Source organism: Loxodonta africana, chromosome 8, assembly GCF_030014295.1.
Source record: "Loxodonta africana isolate mLoxAfr1 chromosome 8, mLoxAfr1.hap2, whole genome shotgun sequence".
Classification (NCBI taxonomy): domain Eukaryota; kingdom Metazoa; phylum Chordata; class Mammalia; order Proboscidea; family Elephantidae; genus Loxodonta; species Loxodonta africana.
Window position 1 is genome coordinate 121,962,720 of NC_087349.1, and position 24,958 is coordinate 121,987,677.

At 51.6% G+C, this 24,958-nt stretch overlaps 1 protein-coding gene across 6 annotated transcripts in view; it reads right to left on the reverse strand.

Annotated features, from left to right (window-relative positions):
* The window catches only part of LDB3 (LIM domain binding 3), a 67,686-nt gene that overhangs the window by 21,142 nt on the left and 21,586 nt on the right, over positions 1-24,958 (reverse strand). For 3 of the 6 annotated variants that reach the window (XM_064290303.1, XM_064290302.1, XM_064290307.1), the window contains 2 exons: positions 24,482-24,518; positions 18,775-19,000 (listed from right to left, as the gene is read on the reverse strand). In XM_064290303.1, the coding sequence (XP_064146373.1) occupies positions 18,904-19,000; positions 24,482-24,518 (134 nt within the window). In that variant the 3' untranslated portion in view covers positions 18,775-18,903. Of the gene's footprint in view, positions 1-4,660; positions 4,807-7,660; positions 7,844-18,774; positions 19,001-24,481; positions 24,519-24,958 lie in introns of those variants that run through there. The other 3 variants (XM_064290306.1, XM_064290304.1, XM_064290305.1) reach the window with 2 other exon arrangements.

Below are 24,958 nucleotides of genomic sequence, written 5' to 3' on the forward strand. Positions count from 1 at the left end.
GGGGTGGGAGATGTGATACTTCGAAGTCTGATAACCTGGGATTGCAGGTGAACACAGGGCACCCTGTCCACCTCACAGGAAGTGGTGGGGACCTACTGAAGAGACACAAGTGCAAGCATTTGCAAATTTGTGAAGCCCAAATTCCTGGTGTTATCACCCTCCCTGACAACTCTGCATAACTCCCAAATGCCTAGAAAGGGTCTCAAAATGCTGGTGGAGGGGTGATGTGGGCTGCCACCAGGCAGGGGGTGTGGGGAATGATCTGGCAGAACTTGAGAGCACTTTCATCCTTCTCTGAAAATATATGGGGATTCTGTGGAAAATATCATTTCCTTTTGTAAAATGGGCTTCTTGGCTAAAAGGGATTAAGAATAATGCTGTCCAATACAATATCTCTATGTGGCTGCTGAGCCCTTGAAACGCAGCTAGTCCTAATTGAGAAATGCTGAAAGTGTAAAATACACACTGGATTTTAAAGACTTAGTACAACAATGTAGAATATCTCAACAATTATTTTACACTGATTATATGTTGAAAATGATATTCATGCTATCATTTAACTGGCTGTTAACTGGGTTAAACAAAATGTTATTAAAATAAATTTCACCTTCATCATTCCATGTTTTAAAAAATTATTTCCATATATTTATATTGGGTGTGCAACCCTAACCAGAGGGGCCCTGGTGGTGCGGTGGTTAAAATGCTCAGCTGCTAGCCAAAAGGTTGGTGGTTTGAACCTACCAACCACCAGGTGGGAGTCTTTCCTTAAAGACTGACAACCTTGGAAACCCTATGGGGCAGTTCTACTCCGTCCTATGAGGTACTGTGAGTTGGAATCCTCTGGATGGCAATGGGTTTTACAGGGCCCTAACCAGACCAGACGCTGGTGGCTAAGGCTGGCTGCTAACCAAATGGTTGGAAGTTCAAATCCACCAGATGCTCCTTGAAAAACCCTCTGGGGCACTTCTACTTTGTCCTACAGGGTCACTATGAGTCAGAATCAACTCAATGGCAATTGGTTTGGTTTTTTGTAACCAGACAATAGCCACCATGTACAGGCTGCTTACCCTCTGCTAGCCAAGTCCTTTATGTGTGGTGTTTCATGTAATACTTGATGCAACCGGATGGGGCTAATAATATTTCCATGTCCATTTTATATATGAGGAATTGAGGCTCAGAGAGTTTAAATGCCTACTTCAAAATCATCCAGCTCATGAACTGCCTAGCTGGCTTTACTGAAACTCCAGATGCCCTGGTTAACCACTCAGTAGGCTGCTAAACAGACTAATTTAGCAGGCCTCTTCCAAATCGGGCCCATGCCCACCTTTCCTGCCCCCTCCAGCAGATATCAACTCGATGGCACGGGTTTGGGTTTTTTTTTTTAATTTCCTCTGCCTGGCTGCTATTCTTTACCCTCCTCCCTAAGGCCGTCTGGACTCCCTGATCATCCCCTCTCCTTTCTCTAAGGCCCCACAACCCCAAGGTCACACAGCAGGTCGGAGTCAGGCCCGAATCTGGACACAGGCTTGGCTACATCCACCCAGGGCTAAAGGCCTTCCCTTCCTCCCAGGCGGCCCGGCAGCTCCCATCCCCACTCCTGGGCGGCTGGTGGGCACTGAGCAGTTGCTTCATGGTCCCCTCCTCTCTGCACTCTCAAGCGCGGCGAGCGCGCCACCCTCGACCTATCAGGAGAGAGGCGTGATATCCCACCTCGGAGCCCGGGGGTGTTGCTATTTCTGCTTGACGGGAATTCAGCCCGCTTAAATTAGAAGGTGATATTTCACCTCTAATTGGCAAGTTCAAAAGGCTCCTATCGCACACGGCAGCCTCGGGAATGTGTAATTAAACGAGGTGGTTCCTGACTCGTTCCAGGTCGGCCCAGCTCTCCTCAGCGTTGCGGCCCCCGCCCTGCCCGCGGGCCGACGTGGCCACCCCCTCTCCGCCCCTGGGGAGCCCGGGTCCGTGCCGCCTGCACCCTGCCGAGCCCCAGGTGTTCTGGGGAGCGGCCGGCCCGGTCCCGGCGCCAGCGATAAGATTCTGGCTGTGAACTAGGGAGGCCTCGGAGGGAGCTGCAGCGGGGGCCGGCCCCGGCGGCTCCCAGGCCGCGCGCGGGCTCCTCGCTCTCCGGGCCCGGGTCGGGGGAGCCCAGGGAAGGAGCGGAGGGAAGGGGGGAAGCTCAGGCCGGCATTCCTTGCTTCTCCCTGGGCCTGGGGCCAGCCGCCCCCGACCCTGCCGGGGGAGAGGGAGGTGGAGGCGCGCCCGTCTCCGGCGCGCCCGCCCGCCTCCTTCCCTCCAGGCAGAAATGAGTTAACGTCTGGCTGGCCTGGGAACGCGGCGGAGGGCGCGACCTCCGTTCTCCCTTCACGTCCTATCCGCTAAGGCCCCAGCCTGGGAGAAAGGAGTTAATGAACTTAGGCAAGGTGTGCAGGCCGGGCCAGGCCACGTGAGCCCCGGAGCGGTGCCGCCCCCTGGCGGGCCGGCCGGGGAGAGCTGCCTAGGGCTCCGGGCCCACCCCGGAAGGTGCCAAGTAGGGCCAGCCAGGAAGGGACAGCCCTCCATGCGCCCACTCGCCGCTTCCCATCCATCCAAACTCCTCTCCACCCCACCTCCTGTGTTCCTCAGCTCAGCAGGGGCACGCCATGCCCGCCAGCTTGCAAACCGAAAACCAGAGTTCCACCTGAGAGTTTTTGCCATTGCTGCCCCTTCCAAAATGCTACCCAATCCTGTAGGTTTTTAAGCTCAGAAAATTCTGTCCAATACCTCCTTGCCTCTGGAGGGACAGAGAAGAGTACTTTGCATGTGCCTGACACTGTGCTAGATGCTTCATTAAATCCCGAGAATAGGAGGTAAACATAGTGTCAACCCAATTTTTTAAACTCAGGCCCAGAGACATGACGTACTTTGCCTTAGATGGCACGAGAGTCTGAGGCTTAAAGCTGATGCTAGTACCCACACTCGGCACTGCCGTCAGCATGGGCTTTGCCAGCACAAGGCTGATGGGGCTCCTCAACCCTACACATGGAAGTCCAAGCCCACCAAGCCGAGCTCTTCCTGTCTCATTTCCAGTGTCTCCCACTGTTCCTTAACACGACATGCCTTGAGTCTAGACTTTGTATGTTGCTTTGCCCCATGGCTGCTTGGCAAACTCTTACTCTCTCGCATGATGACACAGTGAATCCTGCTCCAGTAGAATTAGCTAGCTAGTCTTCCCCAAACAAGTCACCAACTCCCTCACATTATCAGTTTTACCACATGTAAATAATGGTACATAGGAAATAGTTTTTTTTTTTTTTAGGGAAAGAAGTGTATCACTACTGCAAATGGAAAATCATTATTGCTTTCCATAAATTCAAGATGGTTGTAAAACTAAGTATGTTGAAAGCACAATGCTTCCAATGAAAAATGTGCCCCCACACAAAAATCTTCTCTCGCCTCTTCTTGGGAAGGGCACCACTCTGGGGACCCCTGTGATCTCTGGTCACAAGGCATGCAGCTCACAGAACACAGCCTCTCCCCTCCATTCACCCCACCTCACAGGCACCCACTCATCCCATTGTTCTTTCAGGCCCCATGCCTTTGTTGAGCATCTCCGCTGTGCTAGACCTGAGTCGGGTGCTGGGATACAGCGGACAAATCTACCCCAGATGCTCTCCTGGAGTTCAGAGTCAGGGTCTGGTGGGAAGGAGGGGATGCTGGTATCAGTGATCAGGGCCTGGATGCCAGCAGCCCTTCTGTGGACATGTGCTATAGACCAGGACACTCCCCCAGCCTGGGCTTGACCCTGGCTCCCTGGGAAAATAACCTGCTAAACAGCCCTTTGTTTCCCTGAGCAGCCGCAACCAGGGCAGGTGGGGTGCAGGCCAGTCTGAGAGCTGCCCTCCAGCTCTGGACAGCTAACTCTGCCTAGGAAAGAGGGGCACATGGGGCTGAGCTCTTGTCCCTGGGAGGTGGCCTGGACAGTGAGAGTGTAGACTGGAACGGACAACCAGTAAGTCTGCCTGGCGACCCCATGCCAGCTGCTTGGCTGCCTCATCACATGTCTCCATGCCTCCTGGCATCCTCTGCTTTAGCTGAGGAAACTAAAGACCTGAAAGGCTAGTACCCTGCCCAGGATCACACTGTGATGCTGTCACAAAGAAAAAAAAAACAAAAACCAAACCCACTGCTGTTGAGTCAATTCCGATTCATAGCGATCCTATGGGACACAGCAGAAGTGCCCAGTGGGGTTTCTAAGGAGCGGCTGGTGGATTTGAACTGCCGATCTTTTGGTTAGCAGCCGAACTCTTAACCAGTGCACCAGCAGGGCTCCTAAAACCCATGGAATTTTCATTATAGCTGCCTGTCTTGAGCCAGAACCTAGACCCACACAGAGAAACAAGCTTCTCTCCTGTAAACCCACTCCTCCCTCACCTTGAGCCTGACAATTCCTTAGAGTGAGGAGGCTCCATCCCTGGCTGGCTCCCCCGGCTGTCTCCCCAAGGCCAGACGTGGGCTCCACAGGATTTGGGCCCACAATCTGGGAAGGAGGGCTAAGCCTCACCAGCAGGACCTTGCTGACCACCATCCTTCTGGGGATGTGGCCTTGGAGCTGCCACCTTGTTTTCCAACTCCTGGAGCCCATACCCAGCCCAGACTGCCCTGTCTCGTTCTGGCATCTCACCTGGCTGATAGACAGAAGGCCGGATGCTGGCTGTGGTCACAACCCGGGGCTTGGACGCAGGGCCAGCCAGGGTCTCACCATAGCTGGTGTGGGCAGCAGGTGCTGGAGAGGTAGCTACCGCGGAGCTGTAGGCAGAAGACTGGGGCCTGGAACCGAGGCAGGAGAGTTAGAAGCCAGAAGGTCAGCCCTACCCTCGCAGCCATGGCAGGCTCGCAGGCTTCCCCATCTCCAGGAGCCTCTGTGCGGGCTGCCAGAGAAAGGCCTTGGGGGCATTAGGGGACAGGAAGCTACTCCGGGGAGGGAGGGCTGTGAATCTAGATAAGAGCAGCGGAGACCACTCTAGAAATAGTCTGTTGCTAGTGCCACCACCTCAGGGGAGATGGACGCGCTTCAGCCAAACGGGGCATAATGACAGCCCTGACCCACCCTCACCCTGGGACAGAACGCCAGCGCAGGCAGCAGTGGAAAGTGCAGAGGCCAGAGAGAGGTCAGAGCCACCCGCCTTCCTCCTCACCTCACCAACACCTTACAGCCTGGGATGCCCTGGTCTCCTCCCCATTCTGTTTTTGCTGGACAGGGCAGCCAAGTCTCAGGTTTCTGGGCGGGAGGGCTCCAGGGAAGGCTCGGAAGCCCCCCAGTCCCCTCCCCCCACATACACACTTCTCTTCCCTGTAGAAGCCCTGCTACCCTCCTCCCATTGGGCTAGCTTTGAAGAGGCCTAGAGCAGCCTTTTCCCAAGTAGGAACCACAGGACCAAAGATACAGGGGGAAAAAAAGAGTCCCCAGCTCACTGGCCCCAAGAAATACTGTTTTCAGCCTCTCCTCTTGGGGAGTCATATGAACTCCAGGAGTTTAGCAGCTTATCTGATCCAATGTTTCCCAATTTCATTTTCCTGTGAAACCCTTCTTTTCCTTTAAAAACTGATGGTCGCCTTACAGAACACGGCCCTGGTCCCTGCATCCCCTGCTCTTCCAGGTCCCAACGGGGCCCATGCGACCATGCCCAGGTCAAACAGGTCATTTGAGGGAGTGCTGGAGAGGTGAGCTCCTGAAAATATGCCCCCCTGCCCCATGGCCACCTGCTTGCCTTCCGCCTCTTCCCCATGGGCCCCGGGCCCACCCATCCCAAGCCCTGCCAGGCAGAGGTATAGGATGAGGGACTGCCTTCCTCTCTGGGACTCTGGGACGGTGGTGACAGTGGGTATCCATGGGGACCTGGGGTCCCTAGCTTCCACCGTGGTAAGAGAAGACCAAGGGTCCAGGAGTCTCATCCAGACCCTCCCCCAGTGGGGGATGCTTTGTAGCCTCCCAGCCTCCCAGGAGTTACGGTCCAGTGTTGGGGACTGGTTTTGGAGCAGGAGTGGAGGCTGAAGGCAGCCATTGAAAATTCTGCGGCCATGCTTCAAAGAAAGGCTGGGTCTCCGTCGGCCTCCCATTGGCCCCTCTGGCTCAGTACCAGCCCATGTGCAAGAAGGGGAGGTAGCTGGGCCCAGAGTGTCATCTCTTGGCCCCTCTGCTCCAGCCTGTTGCTCCACGGCCAGGCTCTGGGCCCCTCTCCAAGTCCCTCCCAGGCCAAGTTCTCTTGCCAAGGCCAAGGGAGGCCTGAGGCTCAGGGAGCTCTGTGGTGGGCCCCAAGTCACAGAGGCCTGGGGCACGGTCCCCAGGGACAAGGCTAAATGGCCTTGCACCTCCAGCTTCTAGAGTTCCCCCATCCAAACTCGACCACAGAGACACTCCAGGGCCCCAAATAACCTGGGAGAGATCTGTAGATCCATTCCTTACCCACCTCAGAGTTTCTTCTTTATGCAGGTAGCAAGGCCCTTATGTGAAGAGCTTCTGGTGTGGGGAGGGGAAGCAGCTGGCTAAGTGTCCTCAGGAAGTGGGATTAAAAACTCCCAGAGGCCCAGGGCCAGGCTCAGCCCCTGAGGCTGGAGTGGGGCTAGGAAAACGGTGGGCTAGGCACCATGTGGGCCATTGTAAAGCGTGGGGTGAGGTGCAGCAGCCAGGCCAGCTGGCCAGTGTGCCCACCCTCAGTCCCACCTCAGGCTGCACCACAGATCTGCAAGCCCTGACGCAGAGACTGATGTCCTCCTCCGCAGAAGCCCTCATAGAAAGCCAGGATCTGACCCCAAACACCCAACTCACAGCTCCACAATGCCCAGAAAGACAATTGGGCCCTCCTGGCCTATTGGACTACCTGGCAGCTCTGCAACAACCTGTCCAGACTGCCTCTCTCCCTGCCCGCACCTCACTGTGCCTCCCTCCTCTCCCCTTGGGGTCTTTGGCTGGCTGGGAATAACTGGAAGTCCTGGCGATCATTTAAGACGCATGTCTATGTGCTGAGCGTTTTATGTGCATTTGTTTCTGTTCCAACCCTGTAAGGTTGGTGGTACATTAAACATCTCAATAGACGAGGAAACTGAGGCTCAGAGAGGTGAAGTCACTTTCTCCTGGTTACCACTAGTAAGTGGCAGGGCAGAGATTTAAATCCCAGACACCAGGTGCCTCTTGAGTCAAGATCAAGTGAGGCCTGATAGAGAAGAGAGGGTAGGGGAGGAGGGCAAGTTAATGGCTAAATACTACCTCACCAAAATCTGACCTGCCTTCTGTGGTCAGCCCACTGCCCTCTCCTCCATGCAGCCTCCCTTGACTTCCCTGACTCGCAGGGATGACTTTTATTCTCTCAAACCTGAGTTCTAGGAACAATGACTTCCCACACAAAGCACTGAACCTTGAGAACATTATCTCTTCTGCTGTCTCCTTTGGAGGTGTGTGACTCTTCTTTCTTCCGGGCAGGGAAATACCCACCCCTGCTTCTGTCCTCAGCCACAGGTGGTACATTCACTTGAAACACTCCCAGCCCCCCCTCACACCCAGCACCTCACAGTGCTGGGCTTGGCCTCCTCGTGGCCCCAGGGCCTGAACCACTGAGCAACGCTGCCCACAGGTGGACTCAGGGCCAGCCTCTCGGCCGCCCTTCCTAATGGTTGGGCCAGTTACCTGGGGCTGTCCACAGGGCTGGAGGCAGAGGCCGTGGTGGAGGCGGTGGCAGCAGTGGCAGTGGCTGTGGCCAGGGGAGGCAAGGCTGTGCTGGGAGAGGCAGCAGCGGGCAGCTGAGCGGAAGCGGGCAGCAGCAGGGTGGTGGCAGGGCTGGTGCACACTGGAGCATGCTCAGTAGGGGTGCTGACAAGGCAGGCCAAAAAGAAAACAGGTCAGCGGGGCACTGAGACCCTGTAACAGAGGCATGCTGAGTGGAGGGACCGTGGGTACTGCAAAGGGCACAGGAGCTTCGAGTGGGCGTGTCCTCCGGCAGAAGGACCCTTTTCCTGGGAGCCTGGCCTTGACAGGCTCAGGGAAGGAGCCCCTCCAGGACCCCGGATGGCAGCCCTGAGACCAGGGTGAGGGGTGGGACTCTTGAGAGGTGTCACGTGCACAGAAACAGTCTCAGTCTTGGAGGGATTCCTTGCTCCCCAATTTTCTGTATTTCCTATTTTTTAATTCATCAGCTTGTGTTATAAAAGCATAGTATGGTGGAATACCAGAGTGAATTAGCAACCCAGGTGATTCCTCCACCCTGCATTCCTTTCCCTTTTGCCCTCCTGCACTTAGTCAGGGGCCTACACTGTCTCTGGAAGAGATGAGACAGCAAGCAAGGCAGAGGTCAGATAGTTGAGAGTTAAGGGCTTAGGCTCTGGGGAATGAGAGCCTGGACTTTAGGCTCAGAAGGGCTCAGGGCACTGACAACACATTTGGAGGATGGAGGAAGGCTACCTCATGCCAGACAGGTCAAGGTCATCTGGACCAGGAAGGTACCATGTGGTGTGGGGGTTTCGAGAATAAAGGCGTTGGTGACTCTCTTCTGTGTAATCCCTGGGGAAGTGGAAAGACCTGAGGGTGCTCCATGCCCATGGGGCAGGAGACCCGAGGCAGACCCCTGGTCTCCTTGTACTTGGAGCTCCAGAGAGTTTCTTGGACGTGGCCCTTGGGTGCCTGGAGATCTGAAAGGCCTGTAATTGGGAACAAGAGTGGCGACCACTGTGCCAGTGGGGACCAACGTGACCAGATGGGAGGCTGAGGATATTCTGGCAGATGCCAGTACAGGTTGACCACGACCGAGGACTGGGGGCCCCCACTCCCCCACTCTGAACGCCTTGGCATTCTGCAAGCTCTTCTCTCCAAAGTCCTACAGGAATGAGAGGAGCAGTTAGAGCCTGGGTGGACTGGAATTAGGTTTCTATCACCTGACAAATGGGCCAGAGAATCAAAATTAAATTATAGGAAAGCAAAGAAATGTACATTCTTTATTCACTTGGGTCTGTGGACTAAGATTTGCATGGTAACCCCATGTATGCCACAGTAGAACTGTGTACCATAGGGTTTTCAATGGCTGATTTTTCAGAACTAGACTGCCAGGCCTTTCTTCTGAGGCATCTCTTGGGGGAATTCAAACCTCAACCTTTTGGTTAGTAACCAAGTATATTATATACTTGTACCACCCAGGGACTCCCTTTTTTCCCATACTAACTATGTAATTCTGTGTCTGCCAGTTTGTCATACTATGGTAGCTTGCATATTGCTGTGATATTAGAAAATTTGCTACCGATATTTCAAATACCAGAGGAGTCACCCTTGGTGGACAAGTTTCAGTGGAGCTTCCAGACCAAGACAGACTACGAAGAAGGACCTGGAAGTCTACTTCTGGAAAAATTGGCCAGTGAAAACCTTATGAATAGCAGTGGAACACTGATATAGTGCCAGTAGATGAGCCCCTCAGGTTGGAAGGCACTCAAAATATGACTGGGGAATAGCTGCCTCCTCAAAGTAGAGTCGACCTTAATTACATGGATGGAGTCAAGTTTTCGGGACCTTCATTTGCTGATGTGGCACAACTGAAAATAAGAAAGAACAGCTGTAAACATCCACTAATAATCGGAATGCCAGATGCACACAGTACAAATCTAGGAAAATCGGAAGTTATCAAAAATGAAATGGAATGCATAAACATTGATATGCTAGGCATTAGTGAGCTGAAATGGACTGGTACTGGCCATTTTGAATTGGACAATCATATGGTTTACTATGCCAGAAATGACAAATTGAAGAGGCATGGGGTCACATTCATCATCAAAAAGAACATTTCAAGATCCATCCTGAAGTACACTGCTGTCAGTGACAGGATAATATCCATACACCTACAAGGAAGGCCAGCCAGTTAATACGACTAATATTCAAATTTACGCACCAACCACTAAGGCCAAAGATGAAGAGATTGAAGATTTTTACCAATTTCTGTGGTTTGAAATTGATCAAACACACAATCAAGATGCATTGATAATTACTGGTGATTGGAATGCAAAAGTTGGAAACAAAGAATGATTGGTAGTTGAAAAATATGGTCTTGGTGATAGAAATGATGCCGGAGATCGCATAATACAATTTTGCAAAACCAATGGCTTCTTCACTGCAAATACCTTTTTTCAACAACATAAATGGTGATTATACAAGTGGATCTCGCCAGGTGGAAAACACAACAATCAAATTGACTGTATCTGTGAAGAGAGACCATAGAAAACCTCAATATCATCAGTCAGAACAAGGCCAGGGGCCGACCGCAAAACAGACCATCGATTACTCATACCTAAGTTCAAATCGAAGTTGAAAATTAGAACAAGTCCAGGAGAGCCAAAGTACAACCTTGGGTATATCCCACCTGAATTTAGAGACCATCTCTAATTAGAATTGAACACTAATGAATGAAGACCAGATGAGTTGTAGAATGACATCAAGGACATCATACATGAAGAAAGCCAGAGGTCATTAAAAAGAAAGGGAAGAAAGAAAAGACCAAAATGGACATCAGAAGAGACTCTGAATGTTGCTCTTGAATGTAGAGCAGCTAAAGCGACCAGAAGAAATGATGACATGAAAGAGTGCTAAACAGAAAATTCCAAAGGGTGGCTTGAGAAGACAAGTACCATAATGAAATGTGCAAAGACCTGGAGACAGAAAGCCAACAGGGAGGAACACACTGGGCATTTCTAAAGCTGAAAGAACTGAAGAAAAAATTCAAGTCTCGGGTTGCAATACTGAAGGATTCTATGGGCAAAATACTGAACAATGCGGCAAGCCTCAAAAGAAGCTGAAAGGAATACATAGAGTCACTGTAGCAAAAAGAATTCGTTGATGTTCAGCCATTTCAGGAGGTAGCATACAATCAAAAACCGATGGACTGAAGCGAGAAGTCCAAGCTGCACTGAAGCCACTGGCGAAAAACAAGGCTTCAGGAATTGGAGGAATACCAATTGAAACGTCTCAACAAATGGATGCACTGCTGGAAGTGCTAACTTGTCTATGCCAAGAAATTTGAAAGACAGTTAGTTGGTCGATTGGCTGGAAGAGATTCGTATTTGTACCCATTCCAAAGAAAGGTGATTCAACTGAATGCAGAAATTACTGAACATTATAATTAATATCACACACAAGTAGAATTTTGCTGAAGATATTCAAAAGTGGCTGCAGCAGTACATGGACAGGGAACTGCCAGAAATTCAAGCTGGATTCAAAGGAGGACATGGAACGAGCGATATCATTACTGATGTCATATAGATTATGGCTGCAAGCAGAGAATACCAGAAAGATGTTTACCTAGGTTTTATTGACTATGCTGAGGCATTCGACTGTGTGGATCATAACAAATTATGGATAACAATGTGGAGAATGGGAATTCCAGAACACTTAATTGTGCTAATAAGGAATCTGTACTTAGACCAAGAGGCAGTCGTTTGAACAGAACAATGGGATACCACGTGGATTAAAGTTAAGAAAGGTGTGCATCAGGGTTATATCGTTTTACCATACTTATTCAATCTGTACGCTGAGCAAATGGTCTGAGAAGCTGGACTATATGAAGAAGAACGGGGCATCAGGATTGGAGGAAGACTCATTAACAACCTGCTATATGCAGATGACACAACCCTGCCTGCTGAAAGTGAAGAGGACTTGAAGCACTTACTGATGAAGATCAAAGGCTACAACCTTCAGTATGGATTGTACCTCAACATAAAGAAAACAAAAATGCTCACAAGTGGACCAAAAAGCAACATCATGATAAACAGAAAAAATATCAAAGATGTCATTTTGCTTGGATCCATAATCAACGCCCATGGAAGCAGTGGTCAAGAATTCAAACGATGCATTGCATTGGGCAAATCTGCTGCAAAAGACCTCTTTAAAATTTTAAAAAGCAAAGATGTCACTTTAAGGACTAAGGTGTGCCTGACCCAAGCCATGGTGTTTTCAATCACCTCATATGCATGTGAAAACTGAACAATGAATAAGGAAAACCAAAAAACCAAACCCCCTGTGTAGAGTTGATTCGACTCATAGCAACCCCACAGGACAGAGGAGAGCTGCCCCATAGAGTTTCTGAGGAGCACCTGGTGGATTTGAACTGCTGACCTCTTGGTAAGCAGCTATAGCACTTAACCACTACCCCACCAGGGTTTCCTGAATAAGGAAGATCAAGAAGAATTGACGCCTTTGAATTATGATGCTGGCAAAGAATACTGACTATACCATGGACTACCAAAAGAACAAACAAATCTGTTTTCGAAGAAGTATACCCAGAATGCTCCTTAAAAGCAAGGATGGCCAGACTTTGTCTCACATACTTCGGACATGTTATCAAGACGGATCAGTTGCTGGAGAAGGACATCATGCTTGAATAACGTAGGGGGTCATGGAAAAAGAGGAAGACCCTCAATGAGATGGACTGACACAGTGGCTGCAACATCGAGCTCAAGCATAACAATGATTGTGAGGATGGCACAGGACTGGGCAGTATTTCGTTCTGTTGTACACAGGATCACTATGAGTTGGCACCTATCAACAACAACAGCTGTGTAATTCATCTATTGACCTCATACTACGTGTAGGCACTATGACTTTAACTCTGCACAGGAGCCCTCTGATGTGCGTATTACTAACTTTATTTCACAGATGAGGAAACAGGCTGAAAGAACTCAATTGCTCAAAGTCCTGTTGTTGTTAGGTGCTGTACTATCGAGTCAATTTTTGACCCATAGCAAGTCCGTGTTTCAGAGTAGAACTGCCCCATCAGCTTTTCTAGGGTGTAATCTTTACAGGAAGGAGCTCGGTGGTGTAGTGGTTGAGTGCTTGGCTGCTAACCAGAAGGCTGATATTCGGCTCCGAGGGAGAAAGATGTGGCAGTTTTGGAAACCCTATGGGGCAGTTCTGCTCTGTCCTATAGGATTGCTCTAAGTAAGAACTGACTTGATGGCAAGGCAATGGGGTTTGGGGGTCTTTACAGGAGCAGATTGGGAAGCCTTTTTCCCACAGAGCTGGAGCTGCTGAGTGGGTTCAAACTGCCATTCTTTCAGTTAGCAGCGAAGTGCTTAACCATTATGCCAGCAGGGCTCCTTGCTCAAGGTTCTGGAATATCAACAGTGACAGCAGAATCTGCCTGAGGGGTTTTTTTGATTTGAAGCCTGGGCCAGTACCTCAAGTGGTAAAGAAAAAAAAACCTCTTGCTGTGATGAACCATGTAGACTCTTCCCCCCAGTAAAACCCACTCTTCTAGTTGGGAATAAGCAGAATAACAATGGCTCTGTCTACCCAGTGCTCCCTACAGACCAGGCCTTGTGCTCAACAGCTACAGGAACATCACCCAGTGGATCCTTCCCACTTTCTGGGCGACTGGTATGGCCATGCCCACTTTATAGCTTAGGAACCTGAGCCCCAGAAAGATTGAGTCTCTGGTTAACCATCACACAGAGAAGGGTGTGAGTCCTAATTGCTATGTGGAGGCCATACTTCTCAAACTTTAGTGTGCAGAACTGAAATCACCCAGGGAACCGTGTTAAAATACAGGTTCTGCTGTGGTGGGTTGGGTGGGGCTCAGAGTTTGCATCTCTCACAAGCTCCAGGGGATGCCGATGCTGAGGGCCCGTGGGTCACTTTGTGAGTGGCAAGTACTACAGAGGTCTGTTCCAGGTAGGTTAGCACTGCAGGATTGCTCTCCCTCAGCTGGTAAGGTGTGTAGTAAAGAAAGGCAAGAAATAGTGTGAGAGGGTCGGAAAGAGCTGGAGAAGTAGTTAGGTCCTGGGTTGACTGCCCTTCTTGTATAAGAAGCATTGTGATGGGCAAGTGAGCAGTGGCCATGTCCTACTCAGCCCTTCACCTCTCTGGGTTCAGAGAGGAGGCCTTGGGCAGCCCAGCTCACAGGCCTGCAGCAGTAGCTGGCTCTTGGCCCTTCCATGAGGTTGCTCACCACGAAGGAACTGCACTCTGGAAGCCATGCTTAGGATGTGGCTGCCTAGAGAAGGAGCTGTAGGCCCCAAAGCCATACCACTGAGCTGGCTGCTCAGACAACTTCTCATGCCATGGGCAAGTAAGGCCCCAGCTGACTCAGGTCACAGTTTCCTCTATCTGCTTTTCCCTGACCTTGCTGCATGCTCCCATTGGGCCACTGAACTGAGAACACTGAACAGGACAGGAGTGATGACAATGTCCAGGCTGGGGAGAGTATTCTGCAGAACAAATGGAAGTTGATGACTTTGCCTGTCCCCTTTGCTCCAATTCATTGTCACACCAGTTTATCCACTGCTCTCCCCAGCCATAACTCCAAATGAACCCTGGATTCCAGGGGATAGAGTTGGAGCTGGACATGGGCCCTAGAGAAATTCATTATCTATCCCATGGTCTGGACAAAGGTCCCTGCCTGGTATATGAGGGCATGCACCTGAGCCGGCTCTGCTGCTTGGGTTCTTGATGAGAAGCATCCTTTCTAAAACCACTGTGGACATTGAGCAGCCAGGGCTTCGGGGAGGTAGGATTGACACTGAAGGACATCTTGAAGGATCTTGGGTTTTTGTCCAGGTCAGCTGCTGCCTGAAGTTCATGAACTCCCAGGAACCCCCAAAAGGGGGCACCAGGAGGCAAGGCTGCAGAACACTCACTTGGCCCTAGATTCACTCCTAGAGACAGTGTCCATGAGATCACCCCAGCCTGGCCCTGGATTCTACAATTGCTTCCTGAAGTAGTCATGATTCACTTTAAACATCTTAGTGAAAACCAAACCAAATCACACTATACTCAAATGGTCCCAGCTGTATAGAGAGGGTGTTAGGGATTGAACTGTATCCCCAAAAATGTGTGTCAACTTGGCTAGGCCATGATTCCCAGTATTGTGTGGCTGTCCACCATTCTGTGATCTGATATGATTATCCTATGTATTGTAAATCCTAACCTCTATGTGTTTATGAGCAGGATTAGAAGCAGTTATGTTAACGAGGCAGGACTCCAACTACAAGATTAGGTTGTATTTTGAGTCCATCTCTTCTGACATATAAGAGAGTGGAGCAGAGAGGAGAGGGGCCTCACTGACACCAAGCAAGAAGAGCCAGGAGTGGAGCATGTCCTTTGCACCTGAAGTCCCTGCACTGAGAAGCTCCTAGACTAGGGGAAGACTGATGACAAGCACCTTCCCCTAGAACTGACAGAAAGAGAAAATTTGCCTGGAGGTGGCACCCTGAATTCAGACTTCCAGTCTCCTACACTGTGACAGAATAAATATCTGTTTGTTAAAGCCATACATTTGTGGTACTTCTGTTATAGCAACACTAGATAACTCAGAGGGCACCCTCAAAAGGAGAAACACATCCTGGCACAATCCTTTTTTTAGTTCATCTCTTCCCTCAACCCAGTGTAGAGGGTGCCAACCGGTGCCCCTCTGTTGTGAGTACCTTGGTGGTGGGAATGGTGGCACTCAGTGGTGCTATTATTGATGGCAACGATATTAGGTACAGAAAGCATGGGGATGGTATTGGTGGTAGTGCTGATCTTGGGGTTTGTGGTCACTGGGCTCAGGTTGGAACTGCTGGTGATGGTGGCAATATTGTGCTTGGTACCGATGGTGCTGGGGGTGGTTGCCATGATGGGATGATGATGCTTCTGTGTTTAGTACTGATGATGGTGGTGATGTTGTGGCTGGCCTTTGTGTTAGTTAAGAGAGTAGAATATGAAAATCCGTGTTGATTGGTGATGATAAGGTCAGTCAGGTGGTCAGTCTTGAAATTGCTGTTTACGCCGTCACCACAGAGGCTGCACTCTGGAAATCTTGCTGCCTGACGACTTAAGGGCGGCCCTGACCACGTCACTTTGCCGTAGGGCTGCTGCGCTGCCCAACTCCAGGGGCCCCATCTACAGGGCCGTCTATGTGAATGACACCCTCCAGGGCTATGCAGCGCACAGCTATCCCCAAAGGCTGTAGTGGGGACGGTGCCCTGCTCTTCAGCTCTGCAACCTTTGCTAATCCCACACTGCCTTCAGAATAAATTCAAAATCCCATCGCCTAGCATTTCCAACCTGGATCACTCCAACTGTGACATCCTCTGCACTTCCTAGGTTCCAGTCAAAGTGGTTACCTCAGGGTTCTGGGACCCCCCATGTTTTCATCAGCTTCTCTGCTTCCTCTGTACATGTCCAGCTTTCCCTATCTGCATGTGCCCGAATCCTAACCATTCCTGAAGATCAAACACACAGACCCTTCTTCTAAGAAACATTCTCTGACCCTTCAGCTGGAGGCACTCCTTGTCTCTGGACCCCACGCCCTGTTAAAGGGTCCTCTTTCAACCCTGCATTACAGCCAGTCACATCCATACTGGCCTAGTCTCATTTCTTTAGCACCTGCAGCAGCCAAGCATGGCACAGCACCTCGACAAGTGCCTACAGACACTGAATGCTGAGTGAGGACATCTCTCAAAGAGCTTTACCTGGACCCCTGGCCTGGGGCCACTGAGGCGCTGCATGCAGGGGCCTGGGCTAGTGGGGAAGGCACAGTCAGGATGGAAAGCAAACAGGAGCCTTTCTGGGCTTCAACCAGGTGGCTCTGAGAAGGCTCTGACAGGTTTGGGACTAGGGACGGGGGCTGCACCCCAGCCTGTTCCGAGTGGTTAGCTTAGGTCCTCCCCCAGTCTCCAGCTGCCTGACTGCTGGGGGTAGCCCCGTGCCCCACGACCTACCTTTGGGTCTTGGAAGTTCTCAGTAAAAAGGCAGCTAAATATGGGTGTGTGCTCCAGGATGCCTAAATGTAGGGAGGAGTACTGCTTCTGCTCCTCATGGATCCCCCTGTCTGTGTGACAGGGATCCATGGCCTTGCCTGGCCCTGGCCCCGTAGTCAGATTGTTGGAAGCAGGAAGAGGTGGGGGACCATGGTGGAACAGGCTGGTGAAGGCTCTGGGTGCATCTCAGGTGGGTGGGCAGGACAGAGCAGCCTCGCTGGCCTGCCCTTCCAGGTGGATTGCTAAGGTCTCCGGAGGCAGCAAGAAAGCCTATTCCCAGGCAGTGGGATGGGCAGCCAGGCTCTAGCCCAGGCCAGTCACAGGGGCTGGGAGGGGAGTCCATAAAGGCTGGGCATTAGCGGCTGCCTTTATTAGCTAAGTGCCATTTGGTCTGATGTTCTCAGCCTGCGATTCCACACAATTCAGGACCAGGCTGACGTCAGACAGGCGGGTGGGATGCGGGGTAAACTCTCCTAGCCCCACAGTAACTGAGCCTGCCCCACTTGCCTATCAGGTGAAATGTTTTTCAGCCACTGCTGCCCTGGCTGTTGTTGTTAGCTGCCATTGAGTCAGCCCTTGACTCACGGAGACCCCATGCACAATGAAACAAAACAATGCCCAGTCCTGTGCCATTCCCATCATCAGCTGTGGACTGGACTGCTGTGATCCATGGTTTTTCACTGGCTGATCTTCGTTGGATTGCCAGGCCTTTTTTCCTAGTCTGTCTTAGTCTGGAAGCTCCACTGAAATCATAGCAACACGCACGTCTCCAGCTGACAGAATTCTACCACTGAACCGCCAATGCCCCTTCTGCTCTGTTAGGTGCTGTCAAGTCGGTTCCAACTCACATCAACCTTATGTGGAACAGAACAAAACATCGCCCGGTCCTGCAGCGTCCTCACAATCATTTTTATGTTTGGCTCATGCTTGGTAAGGTAGAGGGTCAGTGAAAAAGAGGAAGACCTTCAACCAGATGGATTGACACAATGGCTGCTCTGACTAACCCTTCCTAAATGCTCAAGACTAGGACAAAGAAGTCAGAGCAAGACCTCAGCTGCAGGCCTCCCCCACAAACCTCCCACCGCTATCTAAACAAGACCCCACCAGGCCTGTCTTCCATCTCCTCTCCCCAGGGCTGGGCCCTAAGCCCATCAAGGTCCCAGAAATGCAGCTGTGAACTGCTCAGAAATCTAAGTACATGTCTGCACCCCTTCCCCTGCTGCCTGGACCCAGGGCTAACCACAAACACAGCCTTTCTGGGCAAGGGGCTTGTGACATGGTAGGGAAGGAACCCAGGCTCGGCCTGCTTATTGCTGCTGGGTGTGCGCATCCTCCATGGACACACTGCCCCCTGGGTGCCTAAGGTTGCCCAGCAGACTCCGACCCCACCATCCTCTCTCTCTGAGCTCCCCAACCCCATGGGCACTGTCCCCCCTTCTCACGTGCTGCCCTCACAGCCCCTCTTGGATGGTACGCACACAGGCACAGCATGACTGGGCATGGTTTGGTTCATTTCAAATCCTCTTTATTTCACAACAAGCATGCTGATATGTACAGGAGAGAAAGCCATGGAGCCAAGCACACATGTTACAGAGAAGAGAACGCACACGCCAATCTCGTCACAGCCAGGAGGCCCTAGCAAGGGGGCTCTGCCCCCTCTACCCTGGGACTTCCACTTCCTCTGCCAACAGCCCTTTCCAGCTGCCCTGAGCTCCAGAGAGACCAGTGTATTGGCCCCTCCCAGTACCCTGATCTATAGGACTCGGTCCAGAATGGCAGTAGACCAGGCTGCTTCTCCCGGAGCTGAGGTAGATGGGAAATCGACCAGTGCCATGTTCCGTTTCCCTTGGCCCTGGGGTGTTGTCAGTGAACCCTGTCATGTCCTCTCTCATCTACTGGCTAAGGCTCTGTGCAGCTGAGCGGAGGCTCAGGCTCTGGGGGTTGCTGAGGCTAGGGCAGGTGGGTGGGGAGGGGGGTGCAGTGCCATGGAGGCTAGGCCATCTGCTCGGGCAGGTGGGGTGCAGAACCGCTGTGGTGACTATCAACAGGTGCCCCCAGCACATACATTCTCAAGCATCACCGCAGGGCTCACATGCCAGGTCTGTGTGGGGGCAGGGAGAGAAGGGGACCCGCCCGAGAGGTGTGGGGATCCTGGTCGGCCTTTTAGCTTTTAACGTTAAGGATTTGGGCTGAGAGGCCGTGGTGCCAGTTGCGCAATTTGGCAAAACGTGGGCTGTTACGTTCCGTTTCAAACCTTTCCCTGTGGCACAGAGAGAGAGACAGAGACAGAGACAGAGACAGAGAGAGACAGACAGAGAGGAAGAAAGAAAGGGGTTAGGGGCGGTGTCTGCCACGGCCCTGCTGACAGCTGGGCAGAGGCATGAAGGCTGACTCAGAGAGGGCTTGCCATCCATGGGGGGCTTTCTAGGTGATCAGGCCTGAGTTGGGACAGGACCAAAATGGGAAGGACCGGGATCTAGGGACTGAAGCCTTGGATTGGACTGAGTGGGGCTTGCTGGGCAAAGACAGGGCTCTGTGTTCTCCCTGGCCTGTATATTTAGGGCTGGGCAGGGCTGCTTTGGCCGTGGGCTCTCGGGGCTGAACCAAATGGGCACGTGGGCCTAGCGCGGTCTCTGTCCTCTAGCTGGGCACCAAGAAGGATGAATACCTGTCCCTGTGACGAGATCTGGTGAACAGACCTGCTGCCTCCCTGGGCTTCCCCAGCCTCTGCTGAGCCTTCACTGTCCCAGAAACACTGGCTGCCCCAGCCTGCCCACTCTGAGTGCTGGCCAGTGCATGCATCCTCCCAAGGCCTCAGCCCCAGACACAGAGGGCCAGGGCAGCCACACTTCTCGCCAGCAGGGCCTCTGGGGCTCAACCCTTGGCCTGCTGAGCCTGAGGACACAGACAAAGCAGGTGAGAAGCAGCCAGAAATGCAGACATGAAGAGAGATGCCAGCGCATCGATGTCAAAATCCTGGGACCTCCAGGCTTGCTGGGAGGGACTCTGACAGCCTTCAGACCAGAGGGTGCAAAGTGGTGGCCGATGGCCCACATCCAGCACAGGGACTTTTTTTGTTTAGTCTATGCAGTGTATAAGACACAGTTAAAAACCAAAGTGCTCTATCCATGGCAGGGAATGCCACTTCGTCATAAAAAGGAATGAATGAACTACTGACACACTCAACAACCTGGATGAATCCCTAGGGAATTCTGCTGACTGAAAAAGGTCAACCACGCTAGGTATCTTACTATATGATTCCATTTATACAACATTCTTGCAATGACAAAATTATAGGAAGAGAGAACAGATTAGTAGCTTTCAGGACTGGGGCAGGGAGGGAGGGTTGTGGGTATAAAAGGGCAACTGTTTGAGGGGCCCTTGTGGTGAAAGAAATGTTCTGTTCCTTGACTGTATCAATGTCAACATCCCAGTTGTGACATTTGACTGTTTTTTTGCAAGATGATACCACTGGAGTAAAGTGGGCAAAGGGTATGGGGGTCTCTCTGTATTATTTCCCACAACTGCATGTGAATATACAATTATCTCAAAATAAAAAGTTTAGCTAAAAAAATTAATTTCCAGAATATAGTAAGTTAGGAAGATCAGGTTTAATCCACTGCCATAGAACCAATTCCGACTCATAGCGACCCTATAGGGCAGAGTAGAACTGCCCCATAGTGTTTCCAAGGCTGTAAATCTTTAAAGAAGCAGGCTGCCATATCTTTTTCCTGCGGAGCGCATGGTGGGTTCAAACTGCTGACCTTTCGCTTAACCACTGTCAGCAGAGCTCCTTAGATCAGCTTTAGATCTTTAGAAATCAGAGGATACGACAGTGTTGGTTGTACGTTTCTGCACGGTAACAGTCACTGGTTTTCAGGAGGCCAGATGCACTGCTGATTGCCTGTGCCCCCTCCCACATCTACATTGCCTTACAGACTTCTGTTCTATACCCTAAGCTCTGTATATGGCGACCCTGTGTAAGATTCTGCTTGATGAAAGGGGCCCACTGCTAATGTATTTGCAAAGCACGGCTCTAGTCCAATATTCCCCCGTAGTAGGAGAGGAAACTGAGGCTCAGAGTCAGTACGTGGATGGTCTGAAGCCATGCAGAAGGTCAGTGGCCAAGCTATGATCTAAGTACTGGGTGTCTTCTTCCCTTGCCACATTCCTGCCTCTCTGAGGGCAGGGAAAAGGGGTAAAAGCAGAATGAAGAGACACCCCATGGCAGGGAGTGCTCAACCCCTCTAACAGCACCACCAGCAGAAACGGCCATGACCACCCCATGGCGACCACTGAGAACACAGAAGGTAGAAATCTGACACTGTCAGCTAGAGTGTCAATCACTGTTTCTACCATGGTATGCGGCGGGGCCACAGAGTCTGCTATCAGTGTTCACTGAACAGGGTCAGGGAACATTCATGGGTAATCAGCAAGCCCAGGGAGCCCACTCTGCTTGGCACTGTTTAGAAATTCACAGCTAACCCAAGGAAGGAGCAGGAGAAGAATGAACAAAAAGAAAGGGAGAGGGAGGGTGGGAAGAGAAAGGAGAACGGGCAAGAGAGAAGGGAGGAGAAACACCAGGTTGCCCATGAGGGCTGCTCAGAGGATGAGACACCCTGGGGGTTCCAACCACTCCAGTTGGATTTGAAACTTGTTAGGGTGGCAGAATACCACCCGTCTGTCAGTTTGTCCTGCTGTAGTGGTTTGTGTGTTGCTGGAAGCTACACCACTAGTATTTCAGATACAGTAGGGTCACCCACGGTGGATAGGTTTCAGAGTAGCATTCAGACTAAGACTGGGAAGCAAGGCCTGGTGATCTACTTCCAAAATATAACCAACAAAAACCCTACAGACCACGACATAACACTGTCTGATATAGCACTGGAAGATGAGCTCCCTGGGTTGGAAACCAAAAACCAAACCCGTTGCTGTCGAGTGGATTCCGACTCATAGTGACCATATAGGACAGAGTAGAGCTGCCCCATAGGGTTTCCAAGAAGCGGCTGGTGCATTTGAACTGAGGACCTTTTTGGTTACCAGCCAAACTCTTAACAACTGTGCCACCAGGGCTCCCCCTAGGTTGGAAGGCACTCAAAATATACAGTGGCCCCAACGATGGTCTTGGGCATACCAATGATTGTGAGGATGGTGCTGGGCTGGGCCGTGTTTCCTTCTGTTGTACATGGGGTGCCATGAAGCAGTGTCAACTCCACAGCAACCAACGATAACAAAAACAAATGGTGGCAGAACTCCAGGGTGTATAATCCACTAAATGGAGGTAAGTTTTGTACTGATCACTGCCCGTTGCATTCTCATGAGGGTCTTGTTAAAGGGAGGGACCTGTGCTTCACCAGCAACGTGAGGGTCTGCCACGCGAGCTTGGAGGTTGGAGCTAGGGTGGAGCCGAGTTCCTGCGCACACAGAGGGAAGAGGACACTGAAATGCCCAGGGCACCTGTGGGAGGGAGGAGGGAGGAGGGAGGAGGCAGTGAGCTCTGGTGCTCCATCGGAAGGGGGAGGCCGAACAAAGAACCCCTGCCAGCTGCACAATGGAGAAGGCAGTGGCAGGGCTTTCACTGTGGGGTGTGTGATGAAACCCTCACCTTCAACTGCTCTATGAAATCTCCAGAAAAATCAACACTGTAGAGCCTACAAATATTCCAGGGGAAACATAAAAGACAAATGTTCACTGTAGCTTCTACCAGGATGGCTAAGGTAAAAAAAAAGACAGAAAACAACAAATGCTGGTGAGGATGCAGAGAAACTGGAACCCTTATCTCTTGCTGGTGGGAATGCAAAATGGTACAGCTGCTGTGAAAGTGTGGCGATTCCTCAAACAGTTAAACATAGAACTACCTCATGACCCAGCAATTCCACTCCTAGGAACATATCCAAGAGACTCAAAAACAGGGACACAGACAGACACATGAACACCAAGTTTCATTGCAGTACTACCCACCAAACGAGAAATGAAGTCCTTCTAACATGCTACAACATGGATGAACCTTCAAAAACACCCTACCACAAAAGAGATCACATATCTCACTTATAACTTATATGAAATATCTAGACTCCAATGTTTTATTAGTGGTTACCAGGCGCATGAAGGAATGAAAAAAGAAGAGCCATTGTTAAGGAAGTAAATGAGTTTCTGTTTAGGGTGATGTGAAATTTGGCAACAATTATTGGTGAGTGTTGAACATGATTAAAGTAACTGATATCACTAAATTGTACACGTGAAGAATGATGAATTGGTAAACACTGTGTCACATATATCATCACAACAACAACAACAGTCCACTGTAACCCACCTTCATTGGCACCCTTCCCCCTTGTACAGCCTGCCTGGCTGATGAGGTGCATGCTGAGGGTCAAATGGCTGCCGTGCAAAAGGGAGGGAGAGGAACTTGAAAGAACCGGAAGCAGTGCAGAAGGGAGGCAGGGGCCAGAAAGGCTGGCTTCTGTGTCTGATGGAAGGGGCCTGGGGGGATTTTGTATTTGCTCTGGTGTGTGTGACATAAAGCCTGCCCTCAACGAATCTTGGTTAGGTCTGCACTGCTCCCTGCAGCTTCTGCGTGGGTGGTTCAACGCAGGGCATGGACACACATGACACAGCACGGAGGGCAGTGGGCCACAGGAGGAGAGGGGTGGGCATCTCGGTCACACTTAAAATAGCCAGATAGTAACTTCTGAGCTAAATGAAACACCACTGCCTTTAGACTCTGTGTAGACACACTGCAGGCACCGAAGGGTTAAGGAAAGTCACCGGAACAGCACTCCATCATCAGCAGGACTAGGAGCACTACGCTTTAGGCTTGGGTGCCTCAGCCCAGAAGCGGAAGGAACTTGCAGTAGCAAAATATAGGTTCAAAACAAAAACCGCATCAGCTCCCAGTTGACCTGAGTCCTATTCTCCATGCAGTCCAGTGGCCACTGCACTCTGGTTAACAAGTGCTGAAAGCCTGGCCCAGGTGGGTAAGGGCCTCTGAGGCCCAGCCCCTGGCACAAAGCCAGCCACGGGACACACTGGCCCAAGGCAAACTCTCCCTGGAAGAGGACACAGAAGACACAATCACACCGAACCCCATGCCTTGCCATGGAAGGGCCCGGCAGGTTCCAGGGCAGTGTCCTGCTGCCTGCCCAGGGTCACAGGTACCCAACATGCCACAGGTGGTGCGGGAGTGGGTATGACTCAGACCTGCCACTGCAAGGAGCCCATGCACCTGAGACACCTAGCCCTGTGTAAGCCCCTCCTCGTGCCCAGGGCTTGTTCTTCCTTGCGGCAGCTGCTCTGCTGTAAGCAATTGATGGAGCTTGACATGTGAGCCCAGAAGTCAGGCACTCTTGCCACGCACGGCCCCCACATGCCTGGTGCCCAGCATTCATACTCACAGGCGGCCAGCCTGGTGCCCTCACAGGGACAGGTAACCTCATTCTCAACAGCCCAGCGGAGGCCAAAGCAGCCCTGTCCCCTGCCCAGGGATGGAGCCATGGATGGAGCCAGGGAAGCCCAGAGTCCTCACTCCTGTGGCTTGGGGACTGGGGGGATAGAGACTCAGCTGCAGGCTCCCACCTCAATGACCCGGAACGGCTGCCCCAAGCCAGCATCTGGGAGCTAGCAGTTTCCAAATGAAAGAACTTGAGAGGTTCCTTCCATGGGTCATGTGACCAGGGGACTGCCTGGTGAGGGAATGGGGTTAAGAGGGGCAAGACCTCAGAGCCTGAGTCCAGGCACCTACCTTGACCTTCTCAGAGCTTCTTCGTCCGGGTCTCGCACTGTGGAGAGAAAGGAATTGGGTCAGGGGGAGTGATAAGGAGTGTAAGAAAGAAAAGTCCCTGGAGCTCTGTGGGCACTGAATCCCCAGGGCACAGTTAACGTTGCGTCTCCCTGAAAGGTGGAAGGGAAGGAAGGGCCCCAGGTGCTGGGTGGGAGGCCAGGGGGAGAAAGGAGACATCAGAGTAACTCGGCAGTGGGGAAGCAGCAGTCCGAGGCATGGCCTGGGAAGTCCTCTCATCTCAGCCCAGAGTGCTCACTGCACTTGGAAGCAGCTTGGGAAGACTGCTCGCCCATGATGGAAGCCACCGAGGAGAGTAGAAGGTGATGTCATTGGACAGCTAGCCCCTGGGGCCACCGAGGGGGCCCAGAGGAGCGCTGCAGGCTGCTAACCATTCATCAAGGCCATCAGTATCTTTAGGGGCTGGAGGCTTGGCTCCTG